Genomic DNA, 21,917 nt, shown 5'->3' on the forward strand with positions numbered 1-21,917 from the left:
TGAAATCTAAGGAGTATCTCTAGCTTTGGAATTCTGTAATTCAATTTCATTTCGTTTTGTTGATGGATGTCTTGGAAATACTCAACAGCACATACATTTTTCCCATTGTTGATTGTTAGTTAGCAAAGCGGTTTCATAATGAGTATTAGAGTACTTAGTTTTAGTCTGGGATTATGTAAAGAGTATGCACTATAAAATTGGTAGAGAAGACACTTCAAAAGTGACAGGTAACACGTACAACGTCAGAATCTCTTGAAAGGTGAACTGAGCTGTAATTCCCCATCTATTTTACAGGTTTGTTACTTAGAAAAATGTGCTTCAGATATTTTCAGTTTAATTAACGTGGATATAACTTATTTTTTAATCAATTGAAATCAAATCTGTTAGAATAACAAAACCAAGAAAATATTCTCATTCCCCCCCCCCCTTTTGTGAGAGCATATTTGAGGGTGTGAAAGACATTGTTTTCTTTCTTGAGATATTTCAGAGTATGAACTGTCTCACGAAACACTGTGGAACAAAACTCGGTTGAGGTAGTAACATGAGGTACTTCCTGAGCCACAGTGTCTGGAACATAGCGTGTGCCTCATCAGGGATGTCTCCTGCTGCCCCTCTTCATGTTATCCCTCAGAGACTGGCATTTCATGTGGACATTCCAGGGGATTATGACTATCTCAAATAGCTTTTATCTCACTAATGCAGAATATAAAATTCCGAAGTGAAACTGTTTTTGAAGGGGTTGATGACTGTTTGAAGTGTTATCACTAGGGCCCATTGCAGAGTTACACGGGTCCCTGGCTTCCGTACGAGAGCTCTGGTGTCTGTCATTTTTGGGGATTTGTATCCATGTCTGTGGTGCTAAAATGAAAAACTTTTGAAACATGCATTTCACAGATAGCTTCACCATTTTTTTCCAGGATACGACTATGTTAACAGCTTTATTGAGGCATGATTTACACACCATAGATTTCACCTATTTCAAGTGCACAGTTCCATAATTTTTACTAAGTAGAAAGACGTGTGTGACCTCGCCAAAATCCAGTTTCAGAACATTTTTGTCACCCAAAAGATCCCTGGTGCCTGACTGCGTTCACTTCTTGCTTCCATCCCTAGTGTGATCTGCTTTCTGGCTCTAAAATTTTGCCTTTCCTGAGCATTTCCTGTAGTAGAATCCTGTAATGTGTCGTCTGTCTTTTGTGACTGGTTTCTTCCATTTAGCATGATTTTGAGGTTCGTTCATGTTGTAGGCTGTTCCTTCCTTTTATTGCTGAACAGCATTCCGTCAGCACACTTTTTTACATTTATTGTTAATATTTCTGTTATGTCGGAATTTTAGAATTGGGGGGTGCCCTTACTGATTACCGCTTTATTTAATAGAATTTTCTGTGGTGATGGAAATGTTATATATCTGCACTGCCCCATATAGTGAGTGACCCCTAGGCACATGTGTGTTGAGCACTTGAAATGGGCCGTGTAATAAAACGTAAGAGGTCAGAAGGATGTGAAGGTTAATTTTGCCCAGACGTTTCCTTCTCTAACTGCTACTCACGCCTTTAGCCTTCAGGGCAGGACCTCCTCTGTTGGCCTAGGAGCCCAGTTGCCTGGGGTCTTTGGTCCTACAAATGTCTTTTTGGGTGTAATGAAGTGGAAAGGGCTGGCAAACTCTTGAGTAGGGCCCCCTCCTCTGTCTTCGCACGCTGCTGGAAACACTGAGTGGATGGGATTGGCAAGGCCTGCTTGTTTGTACTCTTCAGTCAAATTAGGAACTTCTTGAAGCAGGTCTGTCTCATTTTATTATTATTATTTTTTACCATACTGTCTTGTATGTCATTTACATAGGGGCAGCTCGTAAGTATTTGTCATGTAAACAATTGAATTATTTTGTTTCTAATCAGAGCTGCCATTCTGTTTCAACTTAGCACTAAAAAGAGGGGTTTTTCTTTAATGTCCATATAGGTGTGATTTACTTGGTCTTACAGATAAAATCTAACTCTCCCCCACCACTACCACTATATACCCCTTTTAAATAAAGACTTGTATTGCTAATTTGTGGCAGGACAGAATTCTTTTGTTAAAGCCAGAGGATGTGTTTAGTTCATAAACATCACCATTGTGTTTGATCAAGACTCTACTTTATGCCCAGAATTTAAAAAGAGAAAGGGAGCCTCTCTATTCTGCAGTCCTCCGCTCCGGCAGCCGCCCATCTGGACAAAGGAATGGACGATGATGCTGGCTTCGGTGCTGGGGAGCGGCCCCCGGGCGGGCCTCTGCTCTGGCCCCTCCTGGGGCCCGCACTCTCGCTCCGGGCCCGCTCCACCTCGGCTGCTGACGTGCACCACAAGGAGATGGGGCAGGGACACACAGGAACACTGCAGAGCCACCATCTCCTGCAACCTGGCTGCTGAGGAGCTGTCTGTCACCTCACACCATCCATGATGCTCTGTCCTGGCCTCTCAGCCTTCCCCTCTAGAATACAAGCTCTTTGTGGACAGAACCATGTCTTATTGTTGCGTTTCTACCCAGTGCTTAGTATAATGCCTTGTATACTGATGTTTGTTGAATGATCTGTTTGGAATGACAGAGCATAGGATAGGGAGTGAGGAGGAGTCCTGGTTCTTAATGGTTCTCAATAACATACCTAACGTTTTTATCTAAATGTGTTGTGAAGTGTTATTTGAAGATGTATTTGAAGCGTTAACCTAACATTTCCAGTTCCATGATCTTTTTTTTAAAGCAGCTACATATTCAAAACAAAACCGTCCTGAGAGTCAGAGAGATTAAGTAGTTTGGTCAAGATTACTCATTAAGTGTCAGAGCTTGGAATCAAACCTGTGTCTGAGTTGGAAAACTTCCTTGTAACTACTCTGCTTTGCAGCTTTTCTCAGTTGTAGCACTAAATTGTTGATCAGGGCCCACACGGAGGATACTTCGAATCATCATGGCTCGTTATTAGTCTCAAAATATTTTTCTGGCATTTACATTATGTTTGATTATTGATAACTCAAAGCTTAGCTTCATAAAATGAGGGGTAATGTGCCCTCATGTAATAATATGATGTTTTAAACTTTGCTGTGGTTTCTGAGGAAAGTTCGCCACATAGCGAATCGATCCTTTTCTGTTTCTTTCTATTTTCTCTCTCTTGGCATTCTCGTATACCTAATATATATGTCTATGTTACGTGAATAGGTGTACATAAAATTAGAACACCGTAAAAAGGAAATAGGCTACCTGAGATGTTAAATGTTAGAAGCATGCTACAAATCAAATATTAGAACCAAATGAAATGTGAATGATAGTTTGATGTATACCTTATGATGACATGAGAACTTGTGAAATTATTGGAGTTTTGTCCTCAAGTATTTTAATCTCAAACTCATTATGTGTGAAGCACTAGCTGGAGTCCAGGGTAATGAAGTAGAATGTAAAACATTTAAGATGTGTCCTGTTCCTATCGTGAAGAAGCTCATAGTCTGGTAAATAGAGGAAAACCCGATCGAAAAAGAAAATTAACAGTAGCAACATAACATTTTATGATGCAATTTGTGATGCATTTCAAATTAATTACAGCTGCTGTAGGAATTCAGGAATAGGAAGAAAGACATCTGAGTTGATCGATGGTTGATCTGTGGTTTTTAAAGGAATTTGCAATAGGTGAACACAAGTAATAACATATCATTTTACTATTTTCCTATGGGCAGAATTTCTAGATGTCTAGAAGTATTTAATGGCCAGGTTGCCTAGTTCAACTGTTTTTTCCATGGTTACAGCAGAAACATACAAGGGTGTGATTTTTTTTTTCCTTTTGAAATACAATCTGTTTTAACTATGGAAACATCTGTCATTATAAAGAAGCGTGTAAGGTGATATAATCTGCTTTGTCTGTATGACATACAAGGTTCCTTTTTGGTCTGATTTCTGCTTACCTCACCAGCCTAATCTCTCATTGCTTCTCTCAGGTACTATTAGCCAGCTCCTCCAAAGTTTCCTGTTCTCTTTTGCCTCCTGGGCTTTGGGTATGTTGTGCCTTCTTGGATCACTGCCTCATTACTTGATTGTCTTCTCCTCATCTTTTCAGGCTTAGATTATATATATACACATACACACACATACAAATATGTATATAGTATACATAATGCACATAAATAATATACATAGTAATGTAAATCTGTATATATCTCCTTGGTTTAGGAAGCCTTTCACCTTGCAAAAACTGAATTTGATACCCCTCCTGAATGTTCCTATAGCATTCTGACTTTACCTAATCCCCACCATAATTTCCAATTTGTCACTAGGTAGTAAGCAAGCTTCCTGAGCTCAGAAATCTTAACTGTTTTTCCCCCCACTGCTGTATCCTCAATGCCCTCATGCATTTGCAATAAATATTTGTTGAGTAGAAAAATCTCCTTAGGGTTAGGCCAATCACCTTTCAGGTGTTTCATAAATACCATCTAACAGATATGTTTATTTCATTAAAAAAGTTGTATTGATGATTCTGAACTGTTTTAACTGAAGATAATATAACCATCTATGTGAACATCTTGGAATACAGTGAAGTAGTTTCTGTACAGTGAACTTCCAGAGCATATTCATCTTAGGGTTTTAGATTTTCCTTCATGTTCTTTTATTGAGTGTGCCTATTGATACTGCTATACCAGCTATTTTTGGTTTATGTGTGAGGGAATGTATTTGTATGTTACATGCTTTTCTATACCTGTATTTTTATTGTGTTTTTGTTTTTAGGTCTGTCTCTTGTAAGCCACATTTCTCCAGGTTTTATTTTACTTTTATTCATTTTGATAATTTCTGCTGCTTTTAGTAGGTTGTTTTGATCCATTTACATTTATTACAATTACTGATATATTTGGACTTATTTCTACAATTTTTGTGTGTTGTTTTTTTCTTTTCATGTGTCTGCCTTCAATTGGATGAAGTTTTTACTTAATTTTTCCTCTGCTTTTTTAAATGCTGTAGATTATATTTCTGTATATTTTTTTGGTGTACACTATTAGGTATTTTGGGTACATACTTAATTAAATTTTGCCAATAAAGTCTAGAGTTAGTTAGCCTTTTTTTTTTTTTTTTGGCCTGTTTATGTCAAAGTTCTTAGCATGCTTTAACTATCAACGAAACATTCCCTTATCCAGCTTATTGTTTTTTAGAAGTTGAGCTTTACATTTTTTAAACCCTCAGAAATTAGCTTTTAAATGATTAATAGTTACCATTCTGTCAATCTCTAGTAATTTGCTTTGTGTAGCCCATGGGTCCCCTCTGTGTCTATTTTTCTTCTTGATGAACTGCATTTTCTAATAGCTCATCAATAGGTGGTAAATTTTCTTAGCCTTTATATGTCTAAAGAATCCTTTTCTTTTATTCGTGAATGATGGTTTGGCTGCATATAAAATTCTACAGTTCTTTTTCCCCAGCTTTTTGAAGATACTACTTTTTTGTCTTCTGACCTTTATTACAGCTTCTGAGAAGTGGGCTGTCATTCCATTGAAGTAATCCGTTTTTGGTTTTTTTGTCTTTTTTCTCTGATAGCTTTTAAGATTGTTTTTGGGCTACCTGGGTGGCTCTGTTGGTTGAGTGTCTGACTCTTGATTTCGACTCAGGTTATGATCTCATGATTCGTGAGATCAAGCCCTGCGTGGGGCTCTATGCTGGCAGCATGGAGCCTGTTTGGAATTCTCTCTCCCTCTCTCTCTGCCCCTCCCACCCTTTCTCTCTCTTTCTCTCACTCTCAAAATAAACTAAAAAAAAAAAAAAGATTGTTTTTGTGTAGAATTTCATGACAGTGTATCTCATGTGGATTCATGTTTATACAGTCTAATGCTCTTTTTCTGTTTGAATTTTTTTTTAGCGAGGCATAAATTGCATAAAGTATAAGCTCAGTTAATTTTTATATACACATAGATACCAGGTTACCGCTGCCTAGTCAAGATTCATTATATTTCTAGCAAGCTACAAGGCTCCTGGTGCCCCCTCCTAGTCCATACACCATAGGCTAAAATTACTCTATATTCGTTCAGAGCCCTTTCATGTTGAGGATACATATTTCCTTCCCGTTGTAGGAAATTCTCAGCAATTATCTTTTCATGTATTGCTTCTATACTCTTCCGTTGGAAAATCCATTAGACGGACATTGCAGCCTCAATCTGTGTTGTTTCTCTTAAGTGCTCTCTTCTATTTTTAATCTTTTTCTCTGCCTGTATTAAGTTCCAAGTAGTTCCTTAATGCTACCTTTAATTCACTAATTCACTTCACTATGTCCAGTCTAGAGTACATCCCATTGATTGTTTCTATTTCAATGACTATATTTTTCATTTCCAAGATTTCTAATTAGTTCTTTCCTTCCTACGTGATATTACTTTGTTTCATTTCTGTACACTGTTTTTTATCTCTTGTTCTTGTGATGGGCCTTTTACCTTCATTTGTATTTCTGAGCATCCTCAAAATACTTATTTAAAAATCTTTGGCAGGCTGCACTAAATGAGTTGCATCTGAAATATTTTTTTTCAGTGATTGATTTTGTGGTTTTCTTTCTTAGCATTAAATTTCTTCAAATGTTTTGGAATTGCATTTTGTAATTTACTTTTCAGTGGAAGGCTTTTTGTTTGTGTTTCAATGTCTTCCTGCCCTCCCTTTCCTCACTCCCAGTCTAGGGATTTTGCTGTTGATATTGGAGATATTGGTAGGATGCAGTGATGGAGACAGAGGGGGGCTTGGCTCAGATCCTGGTACTAAGGCAGTGTTTTGTACCCCACCTCCTAGACTGCTGCAGTTCTTTGTAAAGCCATAGTCCTAGTCAACATGTCTTCATTGCCCACTTAATCAGCCCCCTATTTTGAGTAAAGGCACTGATCCAGCCCTGGCTTTAAGGGGAGATTCTGATTTGCAAATCACTTCAGCAAATCACTTTTAGTTCTCTTTACTCCAAAGAGAACCACTGCATTCTCCCCGCTGATCACCCCCTCCACACAACACACACACCTGCTTCTGGGTCCAGAAACAGCAAGGCAGGTACTGCTCAACATTTTTGAGTTTCCATACTTTCTGTTGCACAGACGTGTTTCTTATTTGACCTCAGTTGTGTCTGTGACATTGTCTCATTTTGTTTAATACACTTTATTTATGCTCTGCAGTGCCAACAGGGTTTCTGAACTCACCCTACAATGTTAACCCAGAAGCGCTATTAATTGTAAAACTTTTCTCTTCATGGAATGATAGTCAAAATATATTAAAAAGAAAGGAATGGGTCTGGAATTGATTTGTTTGGAGGAGAATATGCATTCGTTACTATTGTCTCTAAAATGTAAACTTCATTTTTTAACATTTGCTCAGTAATCTTTTGTAATTGTCTTTTATTATAACAGATATAGTTTATGTCCATTATAGAGCTTTTGGAAAATACAGCAAACCATACATTTATACACACGTGCAAACACACACACACATATACAATGAGAATTACTTGTAATTCTATAGCCCAGAGGTAGCTACCGAATATTTTGGTATTTATTATTTATGTTTTACTTAAGCACACTCCAGCCCACATACTAATATTCATATTTTTTTTAAAAAAAAAAAACAAAACAAACCCAGTCTTGTTTTGTAGGTGAAGCTGTGAGTGCTGGAGATGCCTTATGTGAAATAGAGACTGACAAAGCTGTGGTTACCTTAGATGCAAGTGATGATGGCATCTTGGCCAAAATAGTGGTAAGTTTATATTTTGATGTCTTCAACAGGATGAAGATCTCTTAAATGGGAAGTTCCTTGAATTAGAGTCACCCTTTACTTTTACCACTGTATTTACAGTGTTGTGTTATCTGTATGTACATAATACATTTTTAATTCAGATGTTTATAATAGTTGAGTTTTAAGGTCTGATAATAGCCAGTGATGATCAGACAACATGGAAATATTTCAACCATGACAATGGTACTCAGTGTTTTGGGTTTCTTCATAGAGAATGAGAAGCATTCTGGCCTGAGAAGAGAGAAGGCTCTTTGAGGTGGAATTTGAAGACAAAGCAATAGGTTAAAGCTCAGCACTACCAGTTTCCTAGTTTGTAGTCAGTTAAACCAGAAAGAAGGAACGTTTTACTGTATCACACGAAATCAAGAAATCCTGGGGCGCCTGGGTGGCGCAGTCGGTTAAGCGTCCGACTTCAGCCAGGTCACGATCTCGCGGTCCGGGAGTTCGAGCCCTGCGTCAGGCTCTGGGCTGATGGCTCAGAGCCTGGAGCCTGTTTCCGATTCTGTGTCTCCCTCTCTCTCTGCCCCTCCCCCGTTCATGCTCTGTCTCTCTCTGTCCCAAAAATAAATAAACGTTGAAAAAAAAAAAATTAAAAAAAAAAAAAAAGAAAAGAAATCCTTTCTTCATCTGTCCCCAGGACTCCCAGGATTGGAAGTATGTAAAGTGACCATCTGTTCAGCTCCTGTTCTCCAGACAAGAATATCTTAAGTTGTCCAGTGCAGATTCTTGTCTATAGGTTTCATAGCCTCACTCAGTGGCCTGGTCCAACTCTGACTCATCCTTACAGTTTGGACATTTTTGCAATCATTTAAAAATATCTATATAAAAAGATACATATGTGGTATTTTTCACATACTTAAATATAGTTGAGTTGACAGTCTTGTCTATTGATAGTATATTTTCTGTTTCATGAGCTTTTTAATGATATATATATACTTGTGGGTTTAGCAAAACTGAAGTCATTTCCTTTGAGATCCCAATTTAAATAGATGCAGTAATTTTGAATATTCCTCTCTGGGCAATCTTTGCTTTATCGCTAATTTAAAATATGGAGCTATGCCTTGGATACTGTAATGCTATTACTAGAAGTGGAAGCTATTAGTACAGACGTTCAATCAAAGTGTCTAGCAATAAAAGAAAGGTTAGTTAACAGAAGAAAACGTGGAATATCATGTAGCCATTAAAAATTGTTTCTAGAAAAAAAGGTAATTTCTTTACATGTTATACATTAATAAAAATTTTTAAATTTTTTTGAAAAAACGCTTTTAAAACTGTATATGGGCAGGGGCGCCTGAGTGCCTCAGTTGGTTAAGCGTCTGACTTTGGCTCAGGTCATGATCTTGTGGTTCATGAGTTCGAGCCCAGCCATCGGCCTTTCTGCTGTGAGCGCAGAGCCTGCTTCAGATCTTCTGCCTGCCTCTCTCTCTGCCCCTCCCCTGCTTCTGCTCTCTCTCTCAAAAATAAAACATTTTAAAAAATTAAAAAATTTTATATGGGCAGTGATTATAATCTTGTAGGACTTAAAAAAATTTTTTTTTAAATGTTTATTTATTTTTGGGAGAGAGAAGGAGACAGGGATCCGAAGTGGGCTCTGCACTGACAGTAGAGAGCCCAGTTGTGGAGCTCAAACCCACAAACCTTGAGATCATGATCTGAGTTGAAGTCAGCCGCTTAACCGACTGAGGCACCCAGGTGCCCCAATCTTATAGGACTTTAAAGAAAAACATGTATAGAAAAGATTAAAGTGTTGTAAAAATGTCAGTTGTTTTTGGGGGATGGAACTAAGATCCTCCTACCCCATATTTTCTATTTTTCTTTATAGTCTAAATTTTCTATAATAGCTATATTGTTTTTATAATGAAATAGTAGCATTTTTGTGAAAATTAAAATAAAATGCTTAAAGCCTACTTAGGGTTACATGATATATTCACTGATGGAGCGTGTTTGTTTCTTCTAGAACATGTAATGATATGTTGTAACAGCTAAGATTGTAGGCTCTGGAGTTAAACTGCTGCCTGATTCATATAGCTAATAAATTCTGCTAGTTATTAGTTATGTAATAGTTGGCAAATTCTTTAACCTCTCTGTGCCTTTTTCCTCGTAATGAGGATAATGACAATACTATCTACATCATGGATAGTAGTAGAGATTGAGATAATACGTATATACTCATTACAAGACCTATTGCCCACCAAGTGTCAATATATATTGCTGTCTTCATCGTTATTACAATTACTCACCCAGCTCTTGGTGACCATTAGCTCGCATGTCAGTCTGTTTTTTTACCTAATAATTTGTGTTCGTTGTTAGCGACTGAATGGTTAGTATTCATTTGGGCCTCTGTAGTTTGGTACAGACATGCCGCACATCTATTAGTAGTCCATTGTTGATGGGTTTTCAGTTCTGAGACACCAGCTCACCTCTGTTTTGGGCATGGATAGAACACCTTCCTTTGCATTTTATCCAGAGGCTACACTTTGGAATGTTACAGTCTATTTAGATGTAGATCTATGTATAGTTTTCCATTCGTGTTTTCTACTAGAAACCTTTCCCCTTTTTTCTAGTCATTTATATGTTGCTTTTTACATTCTGATTATCAAACTTTCTTTACTTGTCATCTACAATATTAACAGCCACGTTAAAACACATTGTTGAAAATACTTCCTTGGAAGAAATATGAATGGAAAACTAAAATTTCTATACCTTCATAATAAGGAAAACATAAATGTTCATACCAAAAGCATCCGACTTCGGCTCAGGTCATGATCTCATGGTCCGTGGGTTCGAGCTCTGTGTTGGGCTCTGTGCTGACAGCTCAGCATCTGGAGTCTGCTTCAGATTCTGTCTCCCTCTCTCTGCCCCTCCCCCGTTCATGCTCGTGCTCGCTCTCTCTCTCTCTCTGTCTCTCTCAAAATAATAAATAAGCATTAAAAAAATTAAAAAAATAGTTTCTAACTAATTTATGCAGAGTTTGAAAAAGGAAAAGATTGCTTGAATTACAATATGTAACAAACCCAGCTACGTTTTATTGTGTATGCTTTTGGCAAGCTGTGTTCTTAGACCTAGTTCTGGTTCCTTTGACTATGAAAGTCTTTCAGAATTGATAGCTTTTCCCACTTAGCTGCTTTGTAATGCATTTCACATTGCTAACAGTGTTATAGGTCGGTAGTGCCTCTTCCTTCATCTGGCCCCTAATGCTCTGAAAAGGTAGGGGGCCTAGTGGGAGTATGTGATTGATAAGGGCTTTAGCAGCACAAATGGCTACTTCCTTGCCAAAGAAAAGATTGTATGTATATTTTAGGGCCTTGTGGCTTTATTATTATTCCACATGCGTTTTGGGTAATAGGAATGGGAGTATATTCATGTCCTAATGTACACAGTTTTCTGGTGAAAAAAATCAAGGTGATATTACTGGGGATTTTTAGTCTTTCACCCTACTCCACTCTCAGCCCTCCCACCCTCCTGCCAGTTACACCTGTGTTTCACTGTGGAATAATTCTCATATGAGCAAATAATAAAATGATTTTAATAAGAATACATATAAGAGATCTTTACTTTCAGAGTCAAGGAGTTGGATGATTGATCTCATTAAAAGGCAAGTGATGACAAAAAGCTCTAGTTTTTAGTTTGCCCACGTTTTTGAAACAATTAGAAATTATTGTCTGTTTTGCTCTTCATGGAGGTTTGTTCGCATAGTCTTTGAGAGGTTTTTGTATTCTTCTCCTCCCCCTGCCCGATTTCATTCTCTTCTCATTCGTAATTTTTGCATCTGATTTCCATTTTAGATATAAACTAACAATTATTACATTTTAATTAGAACCAGAAAAAAGCTTAGAAGCTCTTAATAATGTTAATAAAGAGCAATTGCTGTCAGTGTAGATAATTTTAGGATTCATTTCCAGTTTAGCTCAGTTAATGAGGGAGTTGTTAAAAAGTCTTATTTAGTCACTGCTAAATTGCTGTGCGGAAAATCTTAAATTTTTACACACATGCCAGTTCATAAGCTTAGTCTTAAATTTATCTGGCAAATTGGACAGCACGTGTTTTAAGTGATAAATTAATAAAATAGCATATTAGGATGACATATTTGGAGAATTTATTAAAGATCGTCTGGTTTGGCTTCTTATATGATTTGTTACAAACCAGGATACTTTTGAGGGTGAAAACGGTGGGGATGTGAAGATTATTTGAACTTCTATAATTTTTTGAAATTTTAATTTATTGACTAGCAAAACATTCACTGATAGATTTTATAATATTGGTAGACCATTACTATTCAAAACAATTTTCAAGAATAGATTTTTTTCTGAAATCCATGGATATTAAAGCAAAATTGTAAAACGTACTTGCTTTAGGGACACCTGGCTGGCTTAGTCGGTGGAGCAGGTGACTCTTGATCTCGGGGTCGTGAGTTGAAGCTCCACGTTGGACAGGGCTTACTTGATCATCCGAAAATTAAAAAACAAAGATTCATTATTTTTGGTACTATTTGTGTTCTCCAATCAATTTCTTAGCTGCATCTCACACTACTACTGTGTCACTGGTGTTTTTTTAAAGACTGTAGTTTTTCAATATAATTTTTATTGTTAGGTCCCTTTCCTCCCTTATTGAGCAAGTTATTTAACCTTTCTGTGCTTCAGTTTCCTTATCTGTACATGAATAATAATAGCACTTACCTTGTAATGTTGTTAGGAGAATTAAATGAGTTGACACAGTGCTAGAACAGTGCCTGGCAATTGAATGCCAAACTGTTACTCAAAGACTTAATGAGTGTTTTTTTTTTTTTAATTTTTTTTTTTCAACGTTTATTTTTATTTTTGGGACAGAGAGAGACAGAGCATGAACGGGGGAGGGGCAGAGAGAGAGGGAGACACAGAATCGGAAACAGGCTCCAGGCTCTGAGCCATCAGCCCAGAGCCCGACGCGGGGCTCGAACTCCCGGACCGCGAGATCATGACCTGGCTGAAGTCGGACGCTTAACCGACTGCGCCACCCAGGCGCCCCTTAATGAGTGTTTTTTTTTCTCCCCGCTGTGCATTTTTAGCTTGCCATTGATTTGTTGTCGGTGTCAGTATTTCTTATGTGTCTTCCTTTAAAAAAAATTTTTTTTTAACATTTATGCATCTTTGAGAGACTGAGAAAAACAGAGCCGAGTGGGGGAGGAGCAGAGAGAGAGGGAGACACAGAATCCGAAGCAGGCTCCAGGCTCCGAGCTGTCGGCCCAGAGCCCAATGCGGGGCTCGAACTGACTGCGAGATCATGACCTGAGCCGAAGTCGGACGCTTAACCGACTGAGCCACCGGGCACCTCTGTGTGCCTTCCTTTTAGACCAAAGTTCATTGTGCACATGAGTTAAAGTGTGTATATTAAAGAATACAGTTTAAAGCTATAATGGTTTGAACCATGATAGAAAATTGTTACTAAGTTTTCAAACCAAGTCAGCCATGCGACTCGGCTCAACTCCACTGACCGCAGTGTATGCTCCTTCTGTGCTCAGCAGCTCTCACACTGTCCTATTTTACAGAAGAAAATATTTAAATAATTGCTTAACTTATTATTTTTTAACATCACAATCAAAATACAGTTTTTCCCAGCACCTTGAGTGGAGTGAACCCCCTCACATAATTTCTCTGTTGGGAAATTCTGCTGACTTCAGCATCTCCTATTAGCGGATACACTGAGGAAGCTCCGTGGGCAGTATGGAGCACATTTGCAGGTGATTGATTTCAGCCTGTGGGAATGTCTCTTGTAAAGAAAGAGGCCCCATCCCTGGGGTCTGTGTCTGGGGATGGAGTTCAGCAGCCTGTGTGTGGTCCTGTGGAGAAATAGGTTTGCCCCAGGCCTTCCTGCCTATTTTCGCTTACATTGCTGTCCTGCCATCCGCTGGCTGTCCGCTCCCCAGTCCTGCCAGCCTCCTGCTGGCCCTTCAAGCACAACTTTCCAACCCTTACCAATGGGGCACTCCTCTCCTGTCCACTCTTGATCCATGTTGAGTGTATTTTTTGTTTTAAAACAAAAATTTTATTTGAAATAATATTAATTTATCCTTTTGACAAAATAGTAAAAAAAAAAAATGAGTAGTCCACAGAACTAAAACTTTTCAGTATGTGACAGACAGCCAAACAAATGTTCTTGGGTTGTTTTGTGTTTTTTTCACAGGTTTCACTTCATGAAATGTCCTTATCTTATGTACCTGTGTCTTATATATGTATTTAGCTTTATCCAAGTGTTATTTCTGTTCGTCTCCATCAGTAATTAGTAAACTTTGAAAGCTTCCTAACTTCCAGAACTTATGCCTTATTTATTTTTAGACTAGTGCATATACTGATAATCATCAAAATTAATGTTAATCAGAAATGTCATACCCATTTTAGGAGTTAAGCTCTTATAATTACTCTATTAGTGCACATCCTTCAGCCTCGCATTCTATTATTCACTACATTACATCGGTAATGAACTTTATTTAATGTAATTGAAAGAGAATAATACAAATTTTAAAGGAATGACATTTTCTTCCAGTACTGAACTTAAAAACATTGTCATCTGAAGGTTCTCTAGGGACTTATCTTACTAACTAAATAAAAAGCAACTCTTCCTTTATAAATGAATGCTGCTGAAATGTTTAAAATACATTAAGTTTTTTTTAATCTCAATCTTATTTATTCTTTTAATTGACATTTTCTATGAAAAATTGTTTGATTAGCTGAGTCACCAGTGTGTTTCTGTTGTACTTGTAAAAATTCATGGGGTTTTATTTTATTTCTCAGGTTTTGTAAATAGATACATAGGGAAAAAATTAAATATAGGGAAAGACAGAAACCAACATTAACCAGAGTAGTTAACCAATTCTGTTTATACGATGGGATATTCTTTTCTCCAGAGACTGTTCACTGAACATATTTTACGTTAACATTAGTCAGTAGGACTCACTTAGGAGAGTTAATTCCTTGTGAGCTCCTGGAATTCCTAAGCCATTGTGTAGAAACTGTCTGGGAAAGACAAACAGTTGAAGGATAAAACCATAGTCTCCTGTTTGGATTCGTACGATTGACATCAAAAGGAAGATGGTATGATCACTCTTCCATATTTGAAAGCTGTCAGAGAAGAGATTCTGGATTTTTTTTTCAGGCTGTCGCATGAATAACTGGGAGAGGGAGAATGGTGAAGGAAGGCATACATGGGGGAAGGCAGGAAAGGACAGTGGTGGGTGGAAGGAGGAGGCAGGCTGACTTGGGAGCAGATTTTAGCTCAAATTAAGATCTTTCTAATCAGTACAGAATTATGTAAACTGCTTGGTGAGGTCATGAGCCTTTCCATCTCTGCAGTTATTTTCTTTTTGAAATATAGGTTGAAGAAGGATCTAAAAATATACGGCTAGGTGCACTAATTGGTTTGCTAGTTGAAGAAGGAGAAGATTGGAAACATGTTGAAATCCCCAAAGATGTAGGTCCTCCATCACCAGCTTCAAAACCATCAGTGCCTTGCCCCTCGCCAGAACCACAGATTTCTACTCCTGTCAAAAAGGAACATATACCGGGAAAACTGCAGTGAGTATGTTTATTTGGATGCTGATGTAAAAAAACAAAACCAAAAGTGATGGCAACTCCTAGGGTATCTTAATCATTATCAAACATCTTTGTACCTTATATATGAAGTGGCTGATCTTCCTTTTTTTTCTCTTAGGTAACTGACGCCTAGGAATGATTATTTTATGTCATTGTTCATTCAACAAACAAATAGTTCTTGAATACCTGCCCTGTTCCAGGTAGTAGGAAAGCTCTGCTCACCTGGTGGAGAACAAAGCAGTCTGTGTTGTCCATGTTGAACTTGAATTAGGTTTTAGCCTTCTGGGATGGAATTTAATAATACCAAATTTCAGATCGTGTTTTCATCCATGGAATTCTAGTTACCATAATGTGAATTCCAGTTTTAAATGTATAACTGATGTGAAATGGAATTAGCAGGAGTGCCTGGGTGGCTCAGTCAGTTAAGCCTCCGACTTCGGCTCAGGTCATGATCTCACAGTTCCTGAGTTCAAGCCCCATGTCGAGGTCTGTGCTGACAGCTCAGGGCCTGGAGTCTGCTTCAGATTCTATATTTCCCTCTCTCTCTGCCCCTCTACCGCTCATTCATTTTCTCTCTCTCTCTCTCTCTCTCTCTCTCTCTCTGTCTCTCCCTCTCTGTGTGTGTCTCTCAAAAAATAAACATTAAAAAAAATTTTTTTAAGTAAAATGGAATTAGCATCTTAACATGCATTTCTTTGCAACTATTCTGCATGTGAGTGTCTGACACAGATTAGAGCTCAATTTTATCCCTGTATAACACACTTAGTAAACACCATTTCATTTCAGCTTTGCATAGCTTAAATGGATGGACTCAGAAAATTCTAACAAGTTCATTTATTTATTTTAACATTCTCTATAATTATACAAAATTACTTTATAAGAAAAAGCTCTTCATCGAGAAGGGTCCTCTTATGAACCACTTTCAAAATTAAATAAAAGTGCAGAATTTTTCCTTTTTAAAAATTTTTTCCTTCAGCTTACCAATGTCAGCTTTTGTCAGAAAGAAATCCACAGTGATTTTGAAGTGCTGAGTTGTAAATTCCCGTCACCGTTTACACAGCACTTCTGACTGCATTGCTTTAACTTCCCTTCATTTACCATGAAAATCAGAGGCAGGCTCCTGGCTGTGTTCACTGTTCTTCTCCTGTTGCAGAGACCACAGTGTGTACCCCATCATTCTGTGACGATCCATCACTCAGACTTAATGAGTCTGAGACCCGGGGGTGTAGGTTATAAAGCAGCGGACCTGTGAACCGCACAGCGTTGGCCCACACGGTGATTTTCTTAAATAAAAGTTTTGAATTGGTTATAGTTAATCTTACCAAAAATCTAAAATTTCAGTTTCTTCTGAAAAATCTAAAGATTTGGTAGCACTGAGTCCATAGCGCCTAGAGCTGTTTCCCTAAAATGGAGCAAGTACCACGTTCCTTCCTCTCCATTTTTTAGTTACACACTTCTGGACCCAGCCCCTTTTATCCAGTTTTCAATTTTCACATCTTTATCAAACTGTATAGTTATTTGTATCTGCTGCTTTGCCTAAAGGTCATAATCGAAGACTGGACACTCAGTAGTTGTGTGGCCTTTTGGTATGTCTCAGTTTCCATGTCTAATAATCAACGTAAGTGTTTTGCCTCTTAACTCTTTAGAGTAAATCTAAAATAACTTTCATGTAAATACTAATGTCTTTTAAAAATATATAAAGGATACAATTCAACAACAACAAAACAAACAATTCAATTAAAATAGGCAAAGTAGGGGGGCCTGGGTGGCTCAGTTGGTTAAGCGTCCGACTTCGGCTTAGGTCATGATCTCCCCGTTTGCAGGTTCGGACCCCGTGTCAGGCTCTGTGCTGACAGCTCAGAGCCTGGAGCCTGCTTCGGATTCTGGGTCTCCCTCTCTCTGCCCCTCCCCCACTGGTGCTCTGTGTCTCTGTCTCTCAAAAATAAACAAACATTAGAAAATTTTTTAAAAAAATAGGCCAAGTACTCAAATATATATTTTGTCCAAAGAAGATGTATGAATGGCCAATAAACATGTGAAAAGATGCTCAGTGTCCCTAATCATTAGGGAATTGCCAGTCAATGCCGCAGCGAGCTACCATTTCACATTCATTGGATTGGCTATTGTTAAAAAAAAAAATAATGATAACGTGTTGACAGAGAAATTACGACAGTTGTGCGCTGTTGGTAGGAATGTAAAATGGTGCAATCACTGGAAAACAGCATGGCAGTTCCTAAAAAATTAAAAATAGAATTACCATATGATCCTTTTCTCGGTATATACTCAAGCAATTCCTTTTCTCGGTATATACTCAAAAAAGTGGAAAGCAGGAACTCAGAGATATTTGTATAACCGTGTATAGCAGTGTTACTCACAGTAGCCAAAAGATGGGAACAACTCATGTGTCCAAAATGTGCCGTATACATACAATGAAATGTTACTCAGCTTTGGAAAGGATGGAAACACTGACACATATACCATGACATGGATGAACCTTGAAGACATTATGCTAAGTAAAATAAGCCAACCACAAAAAGACAGATGTAATATGATTCCACTTACGTGAATTACCCAGAGTAGTCAAATTGGTAAAGAGAGTAGAAAGCTGTCTGCTGGGAGCTAGGGGAGTGGGGAGTTAGTGTTTAATGGGGACAGAGTTTCAGTTTGGGAGAATGAAAGTTCTGGAGATGGCTGGTGTAATTGTACTTTATGCCACTCAATTGTACACCTAAAAATGTTTTAAATTGTAAATTTTGTGTATTTTTACCACACACAGAAAAAATGAAGGAATGATTTATCTAGTTCCGTATTGATGTGTTTGATTAGGAACCATTTGAAAAATTATTACTTGAAATAGAAGCTCTCCTCTTTTGAATATTTACTTTTTTTTTTTTTTTTTTTGAGAGAGAGAGTGAGAGCAGGGGAGGTGGGCAGAGGGGGAGAGACAGAGAGAGAGAGAGAGAGAGAGAGAGAGAGAGAGAATGAGAATCTTAAGCAGGCTCAGAGCGGAGCCCAACGCAGGGCTCAATCCTTGACAATCCTCATGACACAGGGTCATGACCCTGGAATCATGACCTGAGCTGAAATTAAGAGTCGGACACTCAACCGATTGAGCCACCCAGGCACCCTGAATATTTACTGTTATTGAAAGAGTATTTTGAAATAGTAACTAAGTAACTTTGTATGAAATGTTTTGGTAGTAAAGTAAACCAGATTCGTACAGATTAATTTATTTTACCGTGACTATCTCTGGGAATCATTTTAATTTCATTGTAAGTTTTTATTTTTCTAAGTTTCAGCAAAATTGTTGACGTTTATGTACATTTGATTCAAATTTAAGTGTTTATTGGTTTCCTTAATCTCTTCATGTTTTCTTCTTAGGTTCCGTTTAAGTCCAGCTGCCCGTAATATTCTGGAAAAACACTCCCTGGATGCTAGCCAGGGCACAGCCACTGGCCCTCGGGGGATATTCACTAAAGAGTATGTTTGTGCTTTTTTTTTTTTTAATTAAAAAAAAATTTTTTTAAGTTTATTTATTTATTTAGAGAGAGACAGAGAGGGCGGGCAAGCAGGGGAGGGACAGAAAGAGAGTCCCAAGCAGGCTCTGCACTGTCAGCGCAAAGCCCGACACGGGGCTCAAACTCCCAAAACTGTGAGATCATGACCTGAGCTGAAATCAAGAGTCAGACGTTTAACCAACCAAGCCACCCAGGTGCCCCTGTTTGTGCTTTTTGTAACAACCGATTCCATTATTTATCATGATCATCCTTTTCTGAAAGTATTTTAAGAAGAGCTTATTCAATGTTAAGATTTAAAAGGATGTATACTGTTCTTTTGTATTTTTAATTGCTTTGGCAGTGTAAAATTATATTCTGTGCAAGGGTTGTTTCTGAATAATTACAGCATTAGTGAAGAACAGTTCTAATTTGGTAACAAAGCCAGATCCTTAGAAATGGTGATACATGCAGAAAATTAGAGTGGAGAGTGGTGAACCTTTGTATTGTTTTACGTTTACTTGAAATAAGTTAGCGATCACATTTAAATTTTTAAAACCTAGATATATACTTTTAAAAATACTTTCATTCTTTCTGTTTGGAATTTAGTCAATGATATGACCAAAGAGATTTCCATATGCAGTTGGCCCTCTTAGGTCTTCTGTTGCACTGATCTCACTGTCCATGAGTTAGTACCTCACTTGCTTAGTACCACACTTTTAATTATAAATATTCTCAAGTAAGATTTAAAATTTGATAGAGTTATCCTTGCTCTTCTTTTTCAATAGACCAGTTTTCTTGGTTTATTCTTATTTTATTATTCTTCCAAATGAATTTTAAACCATTCATTTGCGCTGCTGACGGGACTCCGCAGGGGGATGATGATGTTTTTATTGGGATTGTATCGCATTGTAAGTTACGTTGGGGAAGAATTGATATCTTGATGATCCTGAGTCTTCCTGTTCAAGAACACTGATATGTTTTACCATTTGTTTAAATTTTGTTTTTTTCAGGAGTGTATGAGAACAGATAGCGCCTGCTCTATTCAAACTTGGTCTATTGGGAAGACAAAGGTTAATCCTTTAGGCATATGAACTAATGTAAAATTGCAGTAGTGATATATGTTATATTTCTATGGCAGTAATATTAAATTCTTCAAATTGAGTTAATGTCTTAAAACAATATGCGTATTCCCTGTTCATATAATATTGATAAAAAGTGATCGGTGATACTGGCTTAAAAGTTTTTAAGTCGCGATGGGGCAAGGGTTATGAAACTATTAAGTGGCAGTGCTGGACCAAGGGACTTTTTTTTTTTTTTAATTATTTTAGTCTTCATTAAAGCATTAGTTTATGTTTGTGTATTATTTTTATGGGGAGCGGTACCTCCTTAATTCTTAGACAGTCTCATTTATCTGTATTATGGCCTTATTGATTTGCTCATCAAACATGTGTCTGTGGTTCTCTTAAACACATCCTGTGAAGTTCTGCCATACTACATGAGCAGGAAATCAGCTGTCCTGACTCCTGACTGAAAAAGAGCATCCTAGGCTGTGAATTTTTAGTTAAAGGACCTAAAAACGTAGCCATAAAAAATTAAAATTAAGTATCTCGATAGCCAGTTAAGCCTAGTTTTTCTCCCACATTAATCCCTATTTCGTATCTACTATTCATACCTTAATTTTATTAATCTACCAGTCTATGTTTCAGTAAACTCCCTGTAAAAATGGGATAAAGCATCTTTCTTTATAACCAGGGATACTCACCTATATTTCTGAGGGATGGGACAAAGAGTCTATATTTAATTCATTAATCATCGAGTAAGATTTGGTGAAATGTAAAATAATCATAGCTGTACCTTAGAAGGATTCATTTTGCAAATTTGCATAAGATAAATTGGAGTAGGAAAATACTTGAGGTAAGGAGATAAATTAATAGGCTGATAAAGTAATTCAGGTAAAAGATAAAAAATGCTTGAATGTATGTGGAAGAAGTAAAAGAGAGATTTCTGACACAGACAGTGTTCTACGGACAGAATCCAGAAGCCTTCGTAAAGGACTGGATGTGGAACAGTAGACCAGGATAGCAACCAGTCAAGGACTGAAGTTGGAATTCTGATCCGGGTCATGAAATTTTGGCTCCATAAATACAATAAGGGCTTTGAGAAAGTATTTGTCTCAGTGGCGTGAGTGATGGGGTAGCTCTGAAGCTTATTATCAGTGCTGATGAGCCTCGCAGGCATCAGGATCAGCGAGGTGAATGTTATTTGCAGGAAACACTTTGGAACCAGAGAGGGAGGTTTGGTAGGTAGTAGAGCAGTAGTTATAATTGAGATAATCAGGAGGTAAACTTTTAGAAGCCTGAAATTCCTGTTTTGGAGGATATCTAGGAACTGGATAAAAAGTTAAGAATGCGTGATCTGAGAAAAGTCTTTGAAGTTGGTGATCAGGTGACATTTTAGAAGGCAGTTCATTGGTGTGACAGCAGAGGAATGAAATAGTGCTTTCTTCATTTCTCCCTTCTCTTTCCATGTGTGCTTAATACATATGTGATGAACAAATACCTTTTTTTTAATTTTTATTTAAAAAAAAATTTTTTTTTAACGTTTATTTATTTTTGAGACAGGGAGAGACCGAGCATGAACGGGGGAGGGTCAGAGAGAGGGAGACACAGAATCTGAAACAGGCTCCAGGCTCTGAGCTGTCAGCACAGAGCCCGACGCGGGGCTCGAACTCACAGACCGCGAGATCATGACCTGAGCCGAAGTCGTTCGCTCAACCGACTGAGCCACCCAGGCGCCCCCAAATACCTTTTTTTTTAAACCTCAGTTGAAGTTATAACAGTAATGTAACATTTATTAAAGAGAACAAAATGGTATTGTCTTGCTGTATACCCAAAGGCAGCACTGTTAAAATAGAGTTACATGTTTAATGTTTTTGCCATCTTCCTCCTCCTCATATCCAGTTCTCTTTCCTGTCCTTATTCTTTAACTCTGCATCATAAGGGAGTCAACCTTTGTCCTTCAAAATTTGACACATTACAAAAGATTTCGTGGGAAAAACAGATCCTTGAAAGCATGCATTATTCAGGATTTTTGCTTTGTATGC

At 37.7% G+C, this 21,917-nt stretch overlaps 1 protein-coding gene across 2 annotated transcripts in view; it reads left to right on the top strand.

The window, feature by feature from the left end:
* Window positions 1-21,917, top strand: part of PDHX (pyruvate dehydrogenase complex component X) — a 73,380-nt gene that overhangs the window by 21,962 nt on the left and 29,501 nt on the right. For both annotated transcript variants that reach the window (XM_043580926.1, XM_043580925.1), the window contains exons 3-5: window positions 7,613-7,713; window positions 15,100-15,299; window positions 18,699-18,797. In XM_043580926.1, coding sequence (XP_043436861.1) covers window positions 7,613-7,713; window positions 15,100-15,299; window positions 18,699-18,797 — 400 coding nt within the window. The remainder of the gene's footprint in view (window positions 1-7,612; window positions 7,714-15,099; window positions 15,300-18,698; window positions 18,798-21,917) is intronic.

The sequence above is a fragment of the Prionailurus bengalensis genome, chromosome D1 (genome assembly GCF_016509475.1).
Source record: "Prionailurus bengalensis isolate Pbe53 chromosome D1, Fcat_Pben_1.1_paternal_pri, whole genome shotgun sequence".
NCBI classification, from domain to species: Eukaryota; Metazoa; Chordata; class Mammalia; order Carnivora; family Felidae; genus Prionailurus; species Prionailurus bengalensis.